Source organism: Pituophis catenifer, unplaced genomic scaffold, assembly GCF_029215685.1.
Source record: "Pituophis catenifer annectens isolate HBS135680 unplaced genomic scaffold, rPitCat1.0.hap2 SCAF_1, whole genome shotgun sequence".
In the NCBI taxonomy this organism is placed as follows: Eukaryota; Metazoa; Chordata; class Lepidosauria; order Squamata; family Colubridae; genus Pituophis; species Pituophis catenifer.
Genome location: NW_027256881.1, coordinates 267044194 through 267066866, shown reverse-complemented (window position 1 = coordinate 267066866; position 22673 = coordinate 267044194). Strand labels below are relative to the sequence as shown.

The 22673-nt window shown below is 37.0% G+C and overlaps 1 protein-coding gene across 2 annotated transcripts in view; it reads left to right on the top strand.

The window, feature by feature from the left end:
- The window catches only part of LOC139311102 (golgin subfamily B member 1-like), a 52610-nt gene that overhangs the window by 6621 nt on the left and 23316 nt on the right, over nucleotides 1–22673 (top strand). For both annotated transcript variants that reach the window (XM_070935451.1, XM_070935443.1), the window contains 14 exons: nucleotides 809–919; nucleotides 2844–3011; nucleotides 3183–3368; nucleotides 3709–3831; nucleotides 4427–4540; nucleotides 6297–6618; nucleotides 7441–7550; nucleotides 8515–8632; nucleotides 10072–10163; nucleotides 12357–12507; nucleotides 17511–17620; nucleotides 17876–17999; nucleotides 18870–19000; nucleotides 22418–22465. In XM_070935451.1, the coding sequence (XP_070791552.1) occupies nucleotides 809–919; nucleotides 2844–3011; nucleotides 3183–3368; nucleotides 3709–3831; nucleotides 4427–4540; nucleotides 6297–6618; nucleotides 7441–7550; nucleotides 8515–8632; nucleotides 10072–10163; nucleotides 12357–12507; nucleotides 17511–17620; nucleotides 17876–17999; nucleotides 18870–19000; nucleotides 22418–22465 (1908 nt within the window). The remainder of the gene's footprint in view (nucleotides 1–808; nucleotides 920–2843; nucleotides 3012–3182; nucleotides 3369–3708; nucleotides 3832–4426; nucleotides 4541–6296; nucleotides 6619–7440; nucleotides 7551–8514; nucleotides 8633–10071; nucleotides 10164–12356; nucleotides 12508–17510; nucleotides 17621–17875; nucleotides 18000–18869; nucleotides 19001–22417; nucleotides 22466–22673) is intronic.

The following is a 22673-nucleotide window of genomic DNA, read 5'->3' as shown; positions in this document are numbered from 1 at the left end:
GCAGCAGTTAAAGAATCTGGAGTGTGTTGATCTTGTCCAAATCTTTAAAATTCAAGAAAATTTTGAATAAATCTTCCATTCCTTGTCTCTCAAAATATGAGGTGGGATAGAACATCTTATATTTGAATTAAGAATTGCTGTTTACTAACCTCAAACAGTCAATCAGGTGCAAAACCTCATGTGGAAAGCTTCCACCATCCTAAGCCATCAAATAAGGTGACTGTGATTAACGTTTTAGGATGCAAACAAGAACAGAATTAATTTTGTTCCTACTTGAAAACTGCTTTTGAACTTTTTGCTTGAGGTGAAAAAAAATTAAACTTTGATTTTAGGTTTTGCTGATTAGATAAGTTTGTTGTTATAGAAATGGCTAGTATACATTATTATATAAAAGTCGAGGTTTTATGCTATTACCTTATTCTACTGCACCAAAAGGAGTCAGAAGTCAATACTTTTTCTTCTCTTTTTTCTTCTGCCCTACACTTTTTCCCCGTCCCCTTTTCCTCTTATTTTCTTTCGTTTTTTTGTATTTTATATTATACTTCGATAAACTAATAAAATTTTGTTTTAGGACACAAAAGTATTCTATTCTCAGTACTTTTTATTTAAACATCAATTCTGCTCTGCATTTAAAAAAAAATTGCCCTAGCCAAGTTAAAATTTAAAAAAGAACTCTTAAGCATGTTTTATTATTTTTTAATTGGAAAAAAATATTTCTGTTATAGTACTGCCTGCTAGGCATGTGGCTATTCTAAATATTTTAGTTTTTGTGTAATTTGAAGCTAAGTTTTTAAATGTATGTTTTCAGAGTGATCAAGATAGTGCTGCTGCAAATCGTGGAAAAATATTGGTACTCAGAAAGAAGGTTGAAGAACTAGAAACACAGAATGCCCAAAAAAATGAAGAGCTCAAACAAAAGGTAAATTTGTATGAATTTATTTCTTTATCTTGAGTGTTGGCGCTACTACTTAAAGATAGCTACTATTGAAATTTGTCTAAAGTTGCTGATCACAGAGCTGAAACATTCATGTTTTCTATTGATTAAAAAAGAATAAGATGTTAGTATAATTTAGTATAGTAAATTTAGTAAAATTATGCCATTTGTGTCAATTGACATCATTTGCATAATTGATAGAAGTGACGTGCTAATGTAACATTCAAGACTAGATACTCTCCTAAGTATTAATATGGAAAATGAAGTATAGGTAGTCCTCTTTTAACATCCAGAACTGGGACCAGGACCTCTAGTATTAAGCAAAGCGGTCACTAAGTGGGAAATGTGACTGTGCTTTCCTTTTCCCACTCTTTGGAATGCTCATCCTGGCCATGGGATAATTGGCAAGTTAGGAATTAATGTTTGTATTTACATTCATTGGAGAAGAAGGGATTACAAGTGAGTAGGCAGACACACAATGGAGAATGCACGTTAAAAGAAATATGTTGGTGTTGGCAGTTCTGAACATCCTTTGGGCTGGAGGTGCTACACATACAGCCAAATGTGTGCATCTGTACGCTTACTATCTTGGAATACCTTTCTCTCTAGTATCTCTGGGCAGTGAGGCGGACAAAAAAAATGGGTCAAGAGAGATTGTCTACAGCAGGGGTGTCAAACTCTATTTCATTGAGGGCTGCATCAGGGTTGTGTTTGACCTTGGGGGGCCGGGGTAGGCATGGCCTGGGTGGGTATGGCCAGCTTGATGTCACTTGTCTGGGGCGCCTGTGATGGCCCAAATGCTCCGCCTGCAAAAGCAGAGCTTGGGAGTGCTGCCCACGGTCCTCGCGAGTTCCATTTTTGGCTGTGACGGCCTCCTGCAACCCTCTGCCAGTGAAAATGAAGCTTGGGAGGGCTGAACACATCCCTCCTGAGCTCCGTTTTCACTGGCAGAGGCACTGCAGGCCAGTCTTTTGCTGTTTCCATGGCAGCCCCACAGGCCAGGTCTAAGCACCCCGTGGGCTGGATCCGGCCCCCGGGCCTTGAGTTTGACACCCCTGCTCTACAGATATTGCTTGGGTTTTTTTTTTCCTCCCTTCCCCTGCTTGTATAAGCAGTATTTCTGCTTTGCAAAGGGAAGTGTTTGGACAACACTATCACATTTCCTTCTATGTGTATTATCCATTTTCTGCCTGCTTACTTTTTTGTAATCCCTTCCTCTCCAAACTCTCCTCTCTGGAAGTGGGGGAAAACAGGAAAAGGACAACAAACAGGCACATTACTAAGTGTAACAGCAATCATGTAAATGAGGGATACTGCAAAAGTAATAGATGTGAGCATTGCTCATATAGTTGTTTTTCAGTACCGTTGTAACTTCAAATGATTGCTGCAAGACAAGCAATAAGCAAGCTCTACCTGTAAGACAAATAAATGATATTTTCTAAGTAAGAATCAGATTTCTTACAGAAGTGGCAATTTTGTTTATACGTATGTAGGTCAACCCAACTTTTGGGTAGAAAAAAAATCTGCGATTTGAGGTTTAATGGATGAAAATAAATGGAAGAATATAATTTTAGTATGATAGGTATCTAATTAATTAAGTATTCTAGGCCATGTTTTTAGGACAAAACAAAACCTCCCAGGATGGCTTCAGTAATGAAATCATTATACCAAAATATAATCTTAATAAAATCCTCAAATATGTATAATTGAATTATTATAGGTCTGGCTGGAATCCAGGGCACACTTATGGGAATAAGCATATCTATTGGAGGCTCTTAAACTGGTTGCTAATTCCTTTCATATCTGTTGATTGCTATGAAAAAGCTTGCTTTTTAAGGATGGAATGGTATAAAAAACAGCTGTCGATGCTAATAAAATATTTCTGATGGAATAATGGCTTTGCTTCCAGATTTCTGAATTGGATGCTGCACACCAACGGGGTGCTGAACTGGATGCCATGCTTGCGGAGAAGCAAAAGAAACTAACCGAAAAAGAAGCCTACATAATTGATTTGCAGCTAGCCTGTGGATCAACTAATGATGCCAAAGAAATGCTAATACATAACAATGAATTAAAGGTATAACTAAACTGGGAACATATATGCGTGGCTTTATTTCCCATCAAGTTTGACAGTTTGATTAACCTTCTGAATTGACTGTACTGTTGCTTTCCCAATAAACCTAAGAAATAGATGAAGAATACCAATCTCTTGTTTGTTTCCTTATTATTTTTTTCATGAACTTCAAAGAAGCAGATTTCCACAAAAGAGGTTTCATTGCAGAGCATGCAAATTCTAGTTCAGAACCTTACCAGGAAAGTTGGGGACAGTGAAGAAAGATGTAGCCTCCTCCAGGAACAAATTGCAAGTCTTAAAAGCTTTCAAAATAAAGAGAAGGAGCATTTTCAGGAAAGAGAAGCCATGTATACTCAAAATGTAAGTAGGTCTTCAGTGCAAAACAAGGTATTTGCCTCACGTTGAGATTGGGGGGGGGGGAATTAAATTTAATAATAAAAATTTAAAAATACAATTTGGGATTTGCCTGGCAGCGACAATAGGAATATGATGATTTTAACCCTTTTTCTTAGAGATTTTCCGGTATAAAGTGGGTGTTATTATTAAATTAGATGGGTGTTACTCAAGAGTTATTTCAGGATCCATTTCATCCATGCTTAATTTCCACTGAAATATTATGAATCAGTAAGAACTGAATGTTAACTTATATGATTATGTGTGACTCAGCTTTATGGAAATATTTGGTCTGGTTGTTTTTTAGATCCGTATGTTTCAAAATATTATCCAGGAAAAGGAAAAAGAGTTGATGAGACTGGCCCAGAAACACGAACAAGAACTTTTTAAAGTGGCTGCCAAATCTGATGCTAGTGCTGATCTAGAACAGGTGGAGAAAATTTATTTTAATTAGTAGTATTGCGAAGGGAATCCCAAATTGATTTTTGGCATCCCTAATTGTGCGTTTTTTTGTGTGTGGTCACATTGCTAATTTAATTATGTCCAATCACACTTGGCCAATAATTCTATTCTATTCTAATTTTACAAATGGGTTACATCTGAAAAAAGGTTAAATTTATTACATATTCTTAAATTGAGCTCACCTTGTGACTATATCCATGCATTTTTTTTCAGTGTTAAAAAAAGTCTTGCTTGTGCTTTCTTCTGTTTCCCCCACACACCCCAATTTTGCAGTCTAGGCAAATTTGTATAGTATTTGTATAGTATTTAAAAGACAGCGTAAGGGAAATAAATAATTATATTTAATGATTTCTGACTTCTTTAATAGCTAATGGTTCTAGATTAGTTTGTGTACATATTGAACGGATATCTGATTCCTATGATGCCCTACAGATATGAAATTTTGTTCCTATAGAATAGGTGTCAATACAAGAAAACACTACAGGATGATGTTTTCGTTTTCAGAATAAAGTTGCTATTTTTCATTACTTAACAATGAATTTATATATATATATTTGTAATAGTTACTGAAAGCCTTAAAGCAGAAACTACATGAAAAGGAGGAAGTCATGCTTGGAAGGACACAGGTCATAGTCATGTTGCAACAAGAACTGGATGGCAAGGACCAACAACTGAAAGTAAGAAGTAGTTTACACAGTCAAACAATTTTTGTTGTGGGATAAATTGTTATAACATATTTTTTAAAAAGGTAAAGGTAAAAGCGTCCCTGCAGATTTTACTCCGCTTGTCGTTGCCAACTATAGGAGGCAGTGCTCATCTCCATTTCAAGGCCAATGAGCCAGTGGTGTCTGAAGACATTTGCGTGGTCATGTGGCCAGCATAATGTCACGGAATGCTGTTACCTTCCCACTGTAGAAATGCCTGTTTATCTACTTACATTTGCATGCTTTCAAACTGCTAGGTTGTCAGGAGCTGGAGCATGGATGGGAGTCATACTATTGTGTGGTGCTCCAGTCTCGAACCTGGTTTGCTGGCTTTCCAACCAACAACCCAGAGTCTTAACCGCTGAGTCACCACACTGCCCATTATAAAAAAAATAGAGCAGTTGTAAATTAGAATGCAGTTTGTTAGTCACTTTTTATTGCATTTCCTTTCATTGCATTGATTGATCGTATGTGTCTTGTGTTGTTATGTTGTACTTTTTATCCATAGTGGTTAAATGTTGAGGTAGTGCTAAAAGAAAAGGAAAACTCACGTGATTTTGATTAAAAAAAGATTAAAAATGACAAGAATAACAAGCTCTGATTTGGTAGTCAGAATCTGAAGAGCTTCTACAAAAAGCTTAATTTATGGGTTTTTTAATAATTTCCTTTTTTGAATAGTAGTGGCTAACATTCTTACATTGCTAGTTTATGGGTGCGTATCATAAAATGAACAGAACAATGATGAAAAATATGCACATGGGGAGCATTTTAGATAATGTTTGTTTAACTATTTCTTAAACTTTTAATTATTTTTTTGCTATAATTTGGACGCTTATCTCTTCCCATATACTGCTGCTTTAGAAAAATGGGAGATTACTTTGGTGAGGAGGGAATCTGACCATAGTGCTTAATTTATTTTTCAAAATAACGTAGCATGTTCTTTATCCTTATTTGCAAACTTTACACAAATCAATAATAATGCATCAGTAAGAAGCAACAATACCATAAAAGATACGAAACAGAATTACTAAAAGCAGTTTAAAATGCCTGGAGATATAGATATTGTATAGTTGATATATTTTTCTTTATAATGTTTCCTTAAATATTAATTTCATTTTAAAAAATAATTCAAGAAAAAAATGACAGCGATATGTCAGTTTGATTGTGCAGTTGACATTTTTTTAAATCTCCCGATGATAATTATAGCAAATACATAATTTTTAATTATTGCCTTCTTCTAAATGTTCTTCCGTCAAATGTAATAAATTTAATAAATATTTCACTCAGCACAGAACAATATTTTGCTCCTTGAAAATAGTTTTTCTCCCATTTATAATTTTGCGTATCTTAAATGCTGTTTTATATATGCTATTGATTGAGTCATTCACCTTTCCCTAGCATATTGTACAAAAGTGTTTTTATGTATTCAGATTTGTTTTAGACACCTATCTTTCAAAGTTAAATGAGCTCTGTGCTTCATGAACTTTGAAAATACAAGAGGGGAATAGATTCCTTTCTCAGGAGCTCAGCATTTCTTATCTTCTAAGAAATCTTCTTGAGAATCCTCAACTGAATGAAAAATTTTCCATGGGTTTGGAGAACTCTTTTTTATTTTTTAACAGAGGGTGAGGCAAGATACATTTCTCTGCGCTTGCACATGTCAAGGGAACCATTGTGTGTATAATTAAAGGAACTTGCAGTTTTATTGTCTAAACTTCTTTTAATCCAGGAAATGAATGAACAACTGAACCGCCTTGAGTCAGAGAAAGACAATCTTCAATCCAAACTGGATGCAGAAAAGCACATAATGCGAGCCCAGCTGAGAGACATGATGGAGAAACATGAGAACGAAATGAGGAAAACCAGAGAGAAGTATAATGCTGATCATCAGGAGATACAAGAAATGCATGAAACAGAGCTTCAGGAAAAAGATCAAACACTGTTTCAGTTACAGAAAAAAATTGATGAATTAATTTCCAGACATGAAAGTAATTTGGAGCAAGGCGTTGATTTGGATGCTATTATTAAGCAAAAGTTGGAACATTTAGAAGGTAATATAATGGACAACAGCCCTTAAAACTGCTTGCTTACTACACTGAAGAGTTGTTTCTGTTTTTATTAGCATTACAGTGACCTTTTGATAAAGAAAAAATTGTTCTGAGAGCCACCTTTGTGGACAGATTTTACACAGGTTTTCAGTGCAGTAGCACTAAAGATAAAGTGCTATTATCTCCTCTCCAGCCTGTGTAGAGTAGATGTTTATATCTCTTTAAACAAATCTTTTAGTTTCTTAATTTCCCAGAGGGCATGATAGTGGAGCAATGATGTCAGAAGGTGACACCACTATTATATTTGGGAGAGTTGGAACTCCTTTAATGATTAATAGTTGTGTTATGTCTAATAGAGAATTAATATTTACTAAAGCAGACTTTTTTTGCCATAATCCTACAGTTTACTGACATTTAATAGTGTGATCTTGGGGGAGACCTCTTGGGGCTACCAAAGATAAGTTTTGGCAGGGCATATAGCTTATGGTGGAATGTAGTCTGGATTCCCAGGAGGAAGGGGCTGCTTTCTGGAGGGCAGAGAATCAGTGGAGCTTGGAAAGTTTGGTTAGCAGGAAGACAGTTAAATGGCTCCTATCTAACTATCCCCAGAGTATTTCTGTAGTTATGTAAATAGTTTAATCTGGCAAGATTTTGTCCCTGAGTAAAGAACAATAAAAGAAACTATCTGGTATCTCACATTGGGCAAGTCTTAGAAAATTCTCTCCTAAGCATATGTCACTGATATGAAAACAATCTAAATAATATGTTATATGAATAGTTTTGCTGTAATTCTGAATAATGATTGAGTTTGCCTGTTTATTTAAGTGCAAGCAAAACTGAAAACAGAAGAGGCTAGCAAATCAGAAGCTAAATTCCTTAAGATGAAAGCATGGTCCAAATCCAGAATCAGACAACTTGAAGATGAACTTAAAAATGTATGTTAAATATTTACATACAATTTAATTTTATGTGCCCGCTTTAGGATGTAGATGCCAAAGTTCTGTTTCAATGATAAGATATAAAGTAGTATTTTTCTTGGTTAAAAGTGCTTCTTCAGAAAATACCCTGTTTCCCCAAAAATAAGATCTATCCAGAAAATAAGACCTAGCAGGTTTTTTCATGTGCACCTAATATAAGCCCTACCCCCAAAATAAGCCCTACTTAAGTGCCTGCACAGCTGGCCACCTGCCCATTCCGTCTGGTTGCTTGCAGTGTCACTGCTGCGAGTCAAGGGATGGTGGAGTTACCCCACACGCCCTGCATCGGTTTACCTCAGGGCCCCTCAGCCAGGCCATCCATGCCCAGATACCTGCCTCGTGGCAGCAGCACCAGCAACCATGTGCAGCAGAAGCCCACATGGCCACCAGCTTACTTCTGTTTGCTCGTGGCCGCAACAGAACAGGAGGCTGAGTAATGTGCTGGTGCCACAACTGTGAGGCAGGTATTGGGGTGTGGATGGCTTGGCTGCGGGGTCCTGAGGTAAGTCGGTGCAGGGCGTATGGGGCAACTCCATCACCCCTTGCCTCATGGCGGTGGCACTGGTGCATCATGTGGCTTTCTGCCCCGCCACGAGCAAGCAGAAGAAGTGAGCATCCTGTACATGGGGAAAAAATAAGACACTTCCTGAAAATAAGCCCTAGTGCTTATTTTTGGGCCCGAAAGAAAATAAGACCCGGCTTATTTTCGGGAAAACACGGGTACTATAGTTGAAAGGTTGATTAGTAAAAATAATAATTTAACTATGGAACTGATAGTATAATTCTGCTGCAATTTAAGGGATATGTTTATATTATGGGATCTCCAGAATTACACAAATGTATCAGAGAGATTACCAGATTTTGCCTCATTTTGTTTTTTTACATATATTCTTAATTGTCAGAAATTGATATTTTTTTCTAGGTTACACCAATGAATAGCAGCATAACTGCTTTACAAGATCAGATTTCTGAATTAAAGAATGAAAAGGAAAAGCTGCAGTCAACACTGCACACATATTTGGAATATAAAACTCAAAATGGTAAATAATGATAAACTTTTACTGTCATTTTGAAAGATATCTACCTTAAAATGATGTAAGAAAATAATGTTTATAGTCTCAGTTTAATTTTGTTATTCATTTTGCTATTTATGAATTGTGAAGTATAAGTAAAATTTGTAGATACAATAGACACAGAAATGTTTATTGCAACAGCAAAAATAACCTTTTTCTGACTCCACATTTGATCCTGCCTTGAAGCTCAAAAAAGCATCTGAGCTTTTGCATACTATTTGCCTTAGTGAGTAGCTTGACTAGAATGCAGAATAAATAAATAACATAGACATTATACAATTCTTGCCATGGCATCTGACAAACGTTACCTGAGGGAGAACAGCATTATATTACAAATTCCAACTTTCTCCTTAGCAAATCATTTAAAATCAGCAGTTAAACCTAATTAAAAAGAAAGCAATAGACTTTTTTTTTAATACCCAGGGCAGTTAATTATTGATTGTGTGCTTAACTGATTCTCCCTCATTTTTCCATTAGCTATAGTTGGTCCTGATGTTCATTAGTTACGGGAAGGGATATACCGTATTTTTTGGAGTATAAGACGCACCCCCAAAAAGAGGATGAAAATCTGGGTGCGTCTTATACTCCGAATGTAGCCCCACCCAGCTTCTCAAATGGAGGTTTCAGAGGCTGAAAAAAGCATCAGAAACGAAGCTTCAGAAAAAAAGCCCCCAAACAGAGCTTCAGAAAAAAAGCTTTAGAGGCTTTTTTTTCTGAAGCTCTGTTTTGGAGGCTTTCAGAAACAGAAAAAAAAGTTTTTTCTGAAACAGGGTTTCAGAAGTTTCAGAGGCAGAAAAAAAAAGTAAAAAAAAAGTAAAAAAAAAAGCAAGGCACAGAGCTCACAACCAACGAACCTGTTGCTAAAATTCACCTCTGGGAACAGTTGATTGGGGGTATTCCGGGAGGCCAATCCACCCGCCAATCAGCTTTTTTCTTATTTTCCTCCTCAAAAACGTCTGATACTCCGGAGCGTTTTATACTCTGAAAAATACGGCATTATTCTTTGTGATCTCAGAGTAGAGAGATATGGATGATATTTTATTCATGCTTCCATGTTTCTGTACTTAAAGTTTGAAGTAAGACCAATGCATAATGTCTTTGATTCAGAAGGTGTTGACATTGAAAACCCCTATTTCAAGGTGTACTGTCCTTACTGATAGTGTTCTGAAGCTGTACCAACTCTTCTGGAAATAATTTGAGCTTGAGGTAGGGCTTCAATATTGACCCATTCTCAATGATGTTGGAATAGTTGTTTTTGAGTCAAAAGGAGACCTTTTTAAGCTCAACAAGTTTTGAATGTAAATGTTTTATGCACCAAAACTTTGAACTTAAATTTTGTTGTCTAAACATATTACAAGAATCTGTGTATTATTGTATACTTAAAATGGAAACATTTTCCATTACAGGAGAACTTTTGGCTAAACTGGAAATTTATGAAGAACAGCAGCGAAAACTTCAGGCGGATCTTGAACAAGTTACAAAGAGGGCAGCTTCTCAGGTCTGCCATGTTGGGAATATCTTTAATATAAGTATTAATTACTAATTAATTAATATATTGAATGTCTTTATAAGTGGTTAAATAACAAGAAAGAAATGGAAAGCACTTTACATTTGCCATACTGATGGGAATATTGTGTGATAAATTGTGAATCACTATGCTGCCTGTAGACATAATATTCTATACCATTCTACAAATATTTGAACTATGGTTCTCAAAAAAGGGGGGGGGGGCTAGGGTGGTTTCATGACAGTTGTTTTCAAAAAACATTCTTAAAGAAAAAAATCTTTCTTGAACTTTTATCTGCTTTTCTTTTGATCTTTCCTCTGGCTGAACAAGCTTGTTTCTAAGATCTGCCAGTTCCCTAAAGAAAGGAGTTTTGTAATAAAACAGCAAAGCTTTAACAATGGGGAACCAAACAAAGATACAAAAAGAATACAAAAAGATCTCTCTATCCAAGGATGAGGAGGACAAATTTATGATATATTTCAGGATAAAATATCCTCTTCGTCCTAAATTGGATACACTTTGGTTGGTAGTGCTCTAAATATAAGCAAGATATATATTGTATATGGAATATTGTGCAACTTCCTAAGGATTTTATTGAACTGCAAAAAAGCATATCCATAGAGTTCTAGGATCAGGATTAGTTCTCCTATAAGGAAAACTTACTTTTGGGAGGATTTTATACTTTAGGATTAGGGTCAGCATCATAAATAAAGCCACCCCAATGATGCCCTTGAAGTGATGTCCCGGTGCCTGGAGGCTGTGCGGGCCTGGATGGGAAGAAACAGGCTCCGACTCAACCTTTCCAAGACCGAGTGACTTCTGGCGTCCCGATATAGCCAGCTGGTGCCATCGCTGGCTATTGGGGGCGAGTCATTGGCCCCCACGGAGAGGGCTCGCAACTTGGGCGTCCTCCTGGACGCACGGCTGTCTTTAGAAGAACAAATGACGGCCGTGGCCAGGGGGGCTTTTTATCAGGTTCGCCTGATACGCCAGTTGCGTCCCTTTCTGGATCAGGACTTCTTATGCACGGTCACTCAAGAACTTGTCACTTCCCGCCTGGACTACTGCAATGCTCTCTACATGGGGCTCCCCCTGGGATGCACCCGGAGGCTCCAACTGGTCCAGAATGCGGCCACACGGGGGATTATGGGAGTGATAGGGCGCTCCCATGTGACACACCTCCTGCGCGAGCTGCACTGGCTCCCGGTGGTCTTCCGGATGCGCTTCAAGGTGTTGGTGACTACCTTTAAAGCGCTCCATGGCTTAGGGCCTGAGTATCTATGAGACCGCCTTCTGCTGCCAATAGTCTCCCACCAGCCAGTGCGCTCGCACAGAGAGGCCAGGATGCCGTCGGCCAGACAATGTCGGCTGGCAACCCCCAGGGGGAGAGCCTTCTCTGTGGCGGCACCTGCCCTTTGGAACGACCTACCCCCAGAGATACGTACGATCCTGGATCTCTGGACTTTTCGACGGTCCCTTAAAACTCACTTATTTCATCTAGTCGGGCTGGCTTGATCCCATCTCTCGGTTTTAATTCGTAATTGATTTTATTGGGATGTTTTTAAATTGTGGGCCGAAATTATTTAATATCTTTTTAAATTGTTTTAAATTTTGTATGCTATGTTTTTACCTTGGTTGTTCACCGCCCTGAGTCCTGCTGGAGAAGGGCGGTATAAAAATCAAATAAATAAATAAATAAATAAAAATAAATGTTTATACAATTATGCATGTGTGGAAAAACTGGATTGGCAGGGGGAAAAAATCCTGTGTCACAAAACTAGAATTCAGAAGTACTGAATGAAATTAAACAGTAGGAGATTCAAAATATTTAAAAAGAATTTTACTCTGTATTTGTCCAATAAAATAATCAACCATGGCACTATCTCTAAAAAGATACATTTGTATGGAATATGAATAATAATGGCAGTTAGTTATTTCAACAATATATTATTGTGATGTCTCAAACGTGCCACTTACAAAGTTGGAAAGGTACTTCGTACACTCAAGTTCTGCTTATATACTTAACGTTGGCTTCTAATTGGTCAGTGTAAGAACAAAAGACCTGGAAGTTTTAATCTGGTCCAGGGCGATACTTCTTACTAGTTACTGTTTGCCAAATTATTCTGTTTATCAGTTTTATTGAACTGATTAATTATTCTCATGTCCTAACTTAATTTGGTTCAGGCTAGTGAATCGGGCAGTGCGGATGAATTGCAGAGTCCGCTTTTGGAATGGCAAGAAGCTGTATCTGAATCTGAGGATATGCACCCTGAAATTAGAGAGGAAAAAACTGCTATGGCTCTAAGAATGGCACAGATTGAGGAAGAGAGAGAAGGTGAGTTAATTTGCTTGAAATGTTACTACATCACTTGGGTGGATTGTCAAATATTGAAAGCTCAGTGACAGTTTTAGTCAATGTACTAAATATGTATATGTATAAAAATATATACATGCATATATGTTTGATTTACTGTGGCAATCTAGTGAAAATCATTTAATGAGACATTTTAGCAGCATCTATTTGCCTATGCCTAGTTTACCTTGCAGTCTGATTTAAAGAATTACAATTACCTGTAATTACTGCATAGCTAAAAACTAAGAAAAGCAGAGTACATGGAACAAAACTATTTGGTTTACCTGCACCAATATATCTAAAAAAATCCTAAACATTGTACAAATTGAAAAGATTTAAGTTCAAAGAATTTTTGTAGTGCCTTTTTGAAACAGCTGAGCTCATAAGAAGTCCTTTGCATCTCACTTGTGCATTGTGCAGACAAAGTATAACAAACACTAAAATAACCATAGTTTTAATCTAATACTATGTTCTTGTAGTGCTAGGAACACAAAAAGAAATTTTCTTTAAAACTTCTTTTTTTAATGTGATTTGCAATTCGCATACATGGATTAAATATTAAAATTATTTAAGATATCATTGAAAGTTTTATGTAGGCAGATGATTTATCAATCATAGGTGCTCAGAATTTACAGAATTTAATTCTGTTGGAGTATTGTCTTGTTTGCATATATTTATTAAAATTGTTTTAAGCCTTATTCAACAAGCATTGGTATTGTAATAGAGATGCCCATCAACATTTGTATTTTTTTTTCTAAAATCTCTCATTATATACTTACATTAATTCAGCAAATTAACTGAAAAGTTTTATATGAGTTGATCAACATGGCATGTTATTTTGCTCTAGGTTAATTTTTAAAATGTGAATTTTAAATTAATATTTAAAGTGACTCCACAGTACTAATGTGAACAAAATGCTTATTACCCACATGTTGATCACTTTTTCTTAGTGTTAACTGACAAAGCTATGGAATACTTTGGTTTCAATTCCAAAAAATGCTTCAGAATGCATAGTCATTACTCTTTTATACCAAATGGTATATATAAATATGACATTTGTCTGCATCTCTTTAAAGTCTGTGAAGGGCAACTACAAAACACCAACTACTATAAAGAGCAACAGACAAATACAGTGTTTGTTTGATTACCTGCTATAAAGCTCTATAGAATCAAACCTGAAGTGTTGTACAGCCCCTAAATCCCATTAGTTGTGTACTTGTTTTCTTTCCTATTAAATGGAATTGAAGTCTGCATTATGTCAATAGGTGAAGGAAATAGATAAAAATAAATCCTCAATGGATACAATATTTTATAGGGTAGCAAATTACATGCCATATATTCAATGTACTAGACTTCACAAAATGTGCTTGTATGCCGAATCTTTGGCCATAACAGTTTAAGGGCAGATGAAAGACAACATTTTAAAGTTCTGTTTATATTGCATTAATATGATCAGTTATTTATCTTCCTATGTGTTTGGCTTGTAGTTAATTTTGCATTTTCTATTGGGTTAAGCATGACTTTTCTGTTTTGTTCCCCACCGTCATCCCAATGTGGTTAAACCTGATGAGCGCTTGATGTCCCTTTCCCCTCCACTCCTAACCTCCACTGCGATTTGGTCAGCCACTGAGAACATAGTTTCCCATCAGTTTTGTGCATGCAGGATTCTGCAGCCCCAGCAGCCTATAACATACTGTTGGTAGTTTTCCTCTGTAGTGTATTTTGCGGAAAATTTTCAGTAGTGTGCTATACCAGCTGTTTGTGGTGCTATTTTTTTTAATTAGCATAAGTTACAAAAGCTGTTTTTTTTAACATGCTTTCTTTCCCTTTGCAATACCTATGCCTCATTTATGTTAACATAATCATCTCATTTTTTGTACTAATAGTTGGCTCCATATTTATCTGATAAGCCATGATTTATAATAAATCATAGTTTAATATCAAAGAATGTTATTAAGCTTTCTTTACAGATTCTTTTTTTTAAAAAACTTCTTTAAAATGAGTTACTGAATCAATTGCCAGTTTGGGAAGAAGAAACTGAAACCTCTTTTAAATCATATTGATGTTTTTGAACTGTTTTGAATCTCCAGTTTATTTTTGATTTTGTACTGTAGTGCTTAATTTTTATCTTATCCAAAGTTTGTAACAGCATGGCATCATTAGATGTGAATTATGATGTTCAGCTTTTTATCTATCACTCATTTAAATATGTTTTCCATCTGAAAATTGGAAAGATGAAAATATTCATAACTTGTACATTGTTTCTAAGTTCTAAAATTTAGGTAATAATCCCACTCAATTTTTCTATAGCTATTTTATTCTATTTATTCTATTAGATATTGCATGAAGTGTTTGTTGGTACAGAATCACTGAAGTAAACAAATACTATGTTGTTATAGGATTGGGTCCAAAGTTGCATATGGTAAGAGTATTTGTAAACTGGATGATTATATAAACAGATGTAAGATTATTTTAGCTAATTCTCCATCTTGCCATATACATTCTAAAACCTTTGTTTAGATTATTGGAAAACCTTCCAGGGGAATCTATGTAACTCAGTCTACTCCACCAGTGGAAGAGATAATAATACATAACATCTATTATTTGTTAGCTGTGGAAAGAACCACCAGATGGAACCAGAGTAGTACATATCAGCCATAGTATGATGCACTAGCATACATATTAGCATGATACTAATACATAGTTGAGTGACATATCAGTGATCATAAGCGTTCACTTAACATTTGAAGAGGACAAAAATATTTCCATCTCTTTGAAATTGTATGTGTTGCTGCCTACTCCATAACCTGCACCATTTCAACTGGGTGGCATTAAAAAAATCAAGATAGTGGCCACAACAGTGTGATTTAAACATTTGTTTACATGCATTGGGATATATAAAAAAGGGATAAAACTTTCATCATGTCATTATGCCCTGGGAGAGCAAGGGCTACAGCAATAAAGAGAGAGAAAATAGCACTATGTGAATTGAGTTACCTCTAATAAATTTATTATTTTTTCTGATATTTTTTTGTTTTATTGGTGTGCCTGATTTTATCATAGAATTATAGAATGGTAGGGTTGGAAGAATCTTACAGGTTTTGGTCCAAGCCAAAGACAAGAATCCTTATACCATCCCAGAAAAATGGCTATCCAGTCTCCCTTGCAAACCTCCAGCAATGAAAGACCATATAAGCTGTTTTATTGCTTTACAATTCTCGTGGTTGGAAAATTCCTCCTTATTTTGAATTTGGATCTCTCTGGCATTTCCTATGTACACCTGGAGATCTCTAAGATTACAATCAGTGATTCCGAGATCGCATCTGCCACTCTTATTTAAGCATCCTAAGATATAACCCATGCAGTTCCACAGACTTGAATTAATTCAAAGCAGCTAGGTATTTTCTTACCCAACTCCTTACTTATTTTTATCCATACCCCCAGCCCCAGGTATCATCATCATCTTCAGTTCATTCTGAACTTTAGGCTTCTTTCCATTTTTAAATTTGCCCTTTTTATCTTTTCGGTTATCGGAGAGCTCTTCATGCAGCCATGCTGATTCCTTCAACTTCCACTTCCATTTCCTCAATATATCTAGAGCAGTGTCATTCCCTTCCCCCCATAATTTTTGTCCAGAAGCTTTCAGTGTGATTTGGTATCATGAATTTCCATGGACAATCATTTTTATGAGCCCTTTTCTAGGATTTTTTTTGGAACAAATTTAAGTACTATAATTAGTACTATGTGTAGAACTTAAACAAGTTTAGCACAGATCCCTAAGCTTTTATGTCTTCTATTTTTAGAAATGGAAAATAGGTTCATTTGCTTACCTTGAATTTTTTAGGATAAGTACGTGGTGCTGTTTCCATCAACAGAATAGGGAAGGTATAAGTTCCCTTTCTTGCCTACAGCCACCGTTCCACTTTTAAAATATTTTCTAGAGAACAAGTGATTTCTCTTCAGTAGATTAGGAAAGACTTTGGGACTGCAGAGGTGAGGAGGGATAAAAAAGGGTTGCCATGCATAGGACTTCCTCTTTTGTAGTGTTGGATTTTTATCCATAAAATAATCTGTGAAGAAATGCAGAATATTTATTACATTACAAAAGAATCATTGACTCTCAAATTTCCAGACTCCATGATATTTATGAAGTCTATAAACTTGAATTTTTGTCACTGTTACATGTTTTTATTATTAAAAATGATAACAGTTGTTCATTTTTAGAAAAATTGAGTCAGTGCTTTCAGGAATGAGCATAATATGGAGCCAACTTTATCTTAATTCTTCCTGATTTTTGTCTGCTTTATATTAAAATTTCAAATGTTCGTTCTTTGCTAATCACACAAAACAGATGGGAATGTGCTTAAAGAATTACTCTCTGACAAGGAATGCATTTGTTTAAGTTACTGTATTATGAAATTATTGTGTGTTATTGACAAATGATTCTATTATTTTAACAATGTTATGGCTTGATGCCAGTTTGCAGTGTGTGATACAGTCTTGTGACTTCCTCATATTACTTGAAACAAGAGCTCTTTTTGGTAGTAAAAAACTAAGCAGAGCTTGTTTAGTTTTGTGAAATTATACGTGCAGATTAATAATCTTTGATTATGCATTTGTCACACACATAATCTGTATGGCAGACTTAATTTAAACATAACTTGATTATGAAAGTGGCTGCCCTTTTTGCCAGTATTCATGTACAATTTTTTTGAAATCTAAAAATGATGCCCATGAAATCAGTACCCTCTGCGGCTTCTTTGGAAATAATGAAAAGCTGATTATGTATCGGTGTTCTGTAGTGGGGAAATCACAAGGAGAATGAAGTTCTAGAGTGCATCTGTAACTTCATAAACCTATCTCTGTGTCAGTAATCCCTTTTGAATGTAGATAGGTTTTTTTTTTTGGTCTGATAATGTGATTGCTTTCCTGTGGCACAAAACTGATTGAGGATGACTGGTTCTTTCCTGGCTGCTCTGATCCAGCCATAGTCTCAGGGCAACAGGAGCTGGAGGAGGAATTGGCCACAGGCCAGGGGATTGGCAGGATGGCATTGGAGAGAAAGAAGACTACTCAGTCCAGCAGGAAACTCCAAGTAAGTTGACAATATATTGATATCTTAATGGGTACTAGATTTTTTTAGTGGATGTACCCTGGGGATATATGTGTTGCATTAACGGAAGGTAAATGTAAAAAAATTAATTTCAGTGCTTTTGAAATGCACGATTGCCTTATTAATTTATGGAAGGTTTCATTGGAAGTGGGAATTATATAGTAAGATGTGCACGTTAATTTTAGTGTGTGTATATTTTTCTTGCATTTAGTGTGTGTATATTTTTCTTGCATTTAGGAAGATTATGGCTTTGATGGAAAACAGTGCTATGAAGAGTTGAACATCACTTTGGATAGCACTGATTCAACTGAAGGAGAGAACATGGGAGGTTGGTGGCCAGAGTACACTTCTCCTAGTACAGGTGTGGCAAACACTAGACAGTTTATTAAAGCATGCACAATGTCTGTCCGTCTTTTTCTTTTTCAAATTCAACCAACAAACCATATTATGTTGTGTTTGTATCTATGTTGAATTTTCTTTTGGTTTGCCTTTTTGTTTCATTTTGAAGCATGTGCGTGCTGGATGAACTGTCTAGTTTTGGTTCAGAACTAGAATTCAGTGGTTGGTTGAAACATGGATACATCTTTGTGAATAAAGCTTATTGTCATTCATGGTAAGAAGGATTTATTTTTTAAAAATATTCTAGTTGGGTAGTGCCTTCATAAGTTATTGTTTTCAGTTCCAGGGATAGATGTCCCATTTTAGATAGAAAAGGCTGCAGTCGCATGCAGAGACATTTATTTTATAAATTCTGATTTAGGATGTTGAAGTGAAGCATCTTATTTGTTTTGTCTGGCTCCCTTAAAGTTCAGTTAATTGCTAACACATTTCACCTAATAAATTTTCCTTTATAGTGCTAAAACTACAAATTCTGAAGAGAATATGTCTCTTACAATTCAAATAATTAAAAAAAAATATTTTATGATGTAATAGACATAACAGTAAGTAAAACTTAAAATAGTTTTTATTCGCAATATTTGTGTGAAATGTTGAACAATAAAATTGAGAGTGCAGCACTTCATCAGTTATATTAATTTGTTGAAGCTTTCTAATTTAAGAAGGCTCCAGAGGTTAATCATGAAGCCAACCTTTAAAATGATTTTAATATAAGTACTTACAAAAAAGCATTATTTTCCCAGTGTGTTACATTAAATATGCATGATATTTTTATTGGATAGTTTATGTATTTGGGTGACAACAATAACAAGGAACTATTGTTTGAATTACAAAGGTTTACGGACTGTGGTGGAAGAGTTAGAATTGGAAAGAAATAATTTGCAAGAACAGATTCTCTTTTTGGAGGAAAGATGTGGAGACTTGGAAGACAAATTGCAGCTCCAAGGTAGAATGGAAGCTCTGCAGGTATGTGTTAGAACTCAGGTGCCACATTCCACCATAATTTCACTGCTTTTAAGCAGTTTGCCCTAACCTAAATTCTGTGCTAAAAATGAACTGGAGTGAAATAAATGTTCTTGCCTCAACACGATACAGAAGGGTAAGATGGAGACAGGATAATAACTAAATTCCATTCCCTGCAAGCTTTTTCTTAGGTAAGTAATACATATCCTCTTCACCATGAAATTGTATGTGAGCTATGAGCAGGTAAAATATTTGTGGCTGACCTTTTTTAAGGCTTTGTTCAGGTAGGCCTCGGGTTATGATCACTTGTTCAACGATCATTTCAAAGTTATAAAAGCACTGAATGAGGGGGACTTAAACCAGTTCCCCTGGTCATGTAAGTTTCAGCTATTGTGGTGTTCCCTGGTCATGTAATCACAATTTACGACAGTCAGTGGAAAAGCTGACAAAGGCTCACAAATCACTCCTGCTCTCACTTTTTCACTGCAGCACCCACCCACTCACATTCCATGGTATCTCCCCTCATCACCTGCTTGTGACACTCGCCCACCACAGTTCTCACCCACAGTTTTACCTGCTTGCCTGCTTCTTCATCTTCCCATATCGCAGTCATATGAGGTCCACACTTAATGATCCACACAGTCCTAGAGATACGATGACAAAGGGACTGTTGGGAGTGCCAACACTAAGCAGAGGAGTCACATAATGTACTTTACCACTTTCTGTCACTTAGCGACAGAAAATCTGGTTCCAGTTGCAGATCTAACCCAAGGGTTATCTATAAGATAGACATGCGTACCATTTAGTATGCATTGATTTGGGTTGGGTGAAAATTACTAAGTCTTGAGTCATGGAGTCATTTCCAAATACTTTCTTTAGCAAAAACATATTCTTCTTTCAGTGAGAGCCTGTTTTCCTCAACATTACTTCAGTTCTAGAATTCATAACACTACATACTTCATTTTTTTGGCATAGGGTAGGACTTTCCTTGTTTACTTGGCATCTGAGAGAAAAAAAAACTTTCTTTGTTTATTTTTTTAGTTTAATTGTCATATTCTGTTTTTATTATGTAATATTGATGTATTAATATTAGCTTATTGAAAGAGGCGGCCTTGAAAGAGGCGGTGGTGAGGCCTCTCCTCAAGAAGCCGTCCCTGGATCCAGCAATATTGGCTAACTATCGTCCTGTCTCCAACCTTCGCTTCATTGCGAAGGTTGTTGAGAGTGTGGTCGCGCAACAGTTTCCACAATTCCTGGAGGAAACATCCTATCTGGATCCGTTCCAGTCGGGTTTCAGGTCTGGGCACAGCACGGAAACGGCATTGGTCGCGTTGGTTGATGATCTCTGGAGGGCTCGGGACAGGGGTTATTCCTCTGTTCTGGTCCTATTAGATCTCTCAGCGGCTTTTGATACCATCGACCATGGTATCATGCTGCACCGGCTGGAAGAGTTGGGGGTGGGAGGCACCGTGTTACGGTGGTTCTCCTCCTTTCTCTCCGACCGGTCGCAGTTTGTGTTGGCAGGGGGGCAGAGGTCGACCTCGAGACCTCTCATTTGTGGAGTGCCGCAGGGATCGGTCCTCTCGCCCCTTCTGTTCAACATTTATGTGAAGCCACTGGGCGAGATCATCCGTGGCTTTGGGGTGAGATACCACCAGTACGCTGACGACACCCAGCTGTACATCTCCACCCCAGGCCACCCCAACGATGCCCTTGAAGTGATGTCCCAGTGCCTGGAGGCTATGCGGATCTGGATGGGGAGGAACAGGCTCAGGCTCAACCCTTCCAAGACTGAGTGGCTGTGGCTCCCGGCATCCCGATATAGTCAGTTGACTCCATCACTGACTATTGGGGGCGAGTCTTTGGCCCCCACTGAAAGGGCTCGCAATCTGGGAGTCGTCCTGGATAGACAGCTGTCTTTGGAGGAACATCTGACGGCTGTTACCAGGGGGACCTTTTATCAGGTTCGCCTGATTCGCCAGTTGCGGCCCTTTCTTGATCGGGATTCCCTGTGCACAGTCACTCACGCCCTTGTCACCTCTTGCCTTGACTACTGTAACGCTCTCTACATGGGGCTCCCCTTGAAGAGCACCCGGAGGCTCCAGCTGGTCCAGAATGCAGCAGCGCGGGTAGTGATGGGAGCAACATGGCGCTCCCATGTAACACCACTCCTGAGCGAGCTGCACTGGCTCCCGGTGGTCTTCCGGGTGCGCTTCAAGGTGTTGGTTATCACCTTTAAAGCGCTCCATGGCATAGGGCCTAGCTATCTCCGAGACCGCCTGCTGCTACCGATGACCTCCCATCGACCCGTGCGCTCCCACAGAGAGGGCCTCCTCAGGGTGCCATCAGCCAAACAATGTAGGCTGGTGGCCCCCAGGGGGAGGGCTTTCTCTGTGGGGGCTCCCACCCTCTGGAATCAGTTGCCCCCGGAGATAAGAAGAATCCAGGACCTCAATGCCTTCCGTCGTTCCCTGAAAACCTATCTTTTTCAGCAAGCCGGGTTGGCTTAAGAAGAAATTTTTAAAATTTTTAAATTCTTTTAATTAGTCTGCGATTTTTAATTTTTTGGGCCAAATTTTATATATACTTTTAAATGTTTTAATATTTGTATTCTATGTTTTTTATCTTGGCTGTACACCGCCCTGAGTCCTCAGGGAGAAGGGCGGTATATAAATTCGAAATTAAATTAAATTAAATTAAATTATGTATTACTAAATAGCTTTACTTACATTTTGCTTCAGGTGTGCTGAGGTGTACTACCTCAGAATAAAGACTAGTGAAATATTTTAAATGGCATCAAATACAAACTTCAGTATAGACAAGGAAATAGTCACACAATATACAGGGATGGACATAGATTTATTTGCAATAAAAACAACTGCATTCCATCTGAAAAAAAGAATATGCAAACTCAAACTTGTTTTTAGATCTTCAATTGCAAATTAGAAATAATTAGTAATATTAGATTTTCTGTCTTTTATTTTTTGTTTTCTTGACTGGCTAATTTTTACAAGTGCACAGATTTCATGTCATTAAAATTAAGTCTTCCTAGACACTGGTTGAGCTATAATGTTGTACAAAGTTTGCGGGATGTCTGGTATATGTATGTATGTGGATAGATATAGATATAGATGGAATAGATGCAGAGAAATGAAGAAGCAGTACTTTTATAATAAAAATAATATTTGTGCTGATAGGATCTGTAAAACTAAACCTGAAATATTTGTTGATTGTCTATTTAATTTGCATATTACATCTGTAAAGCATACTTGCCTTTCTAAGCTTCATGTGAACAGATAAATATTGAGTGTGTTACTAATAATTCTGTTAACATACTAAGTGCACATGTGTAATACAAGACAGATTTCTCAAGCATAAAATCAATGCATATTTGGATTGTAACAAAGCATTTCAATACAGGTGACATTTGGTGTAGAGGAAGAAGGGCAGCTATTGAGGGCTGTACAGGTGTGTCATGCCCATTCTTAAGTTATATCTTGTTTTAGAAGTGATATTTTATATAATCATCTACTTTTTTTATGGATTTTGGATTTATGTGAGCCTTTTCTGTTTATTGCTGATGTTTGTTTGCAGTTTAACTTTGTGCAGTAGTGCTGTGAAGTTGGGTAGACTAACCAGTTGGATAGCATACCCAGTTCTGTATGTCAGTGGAGCT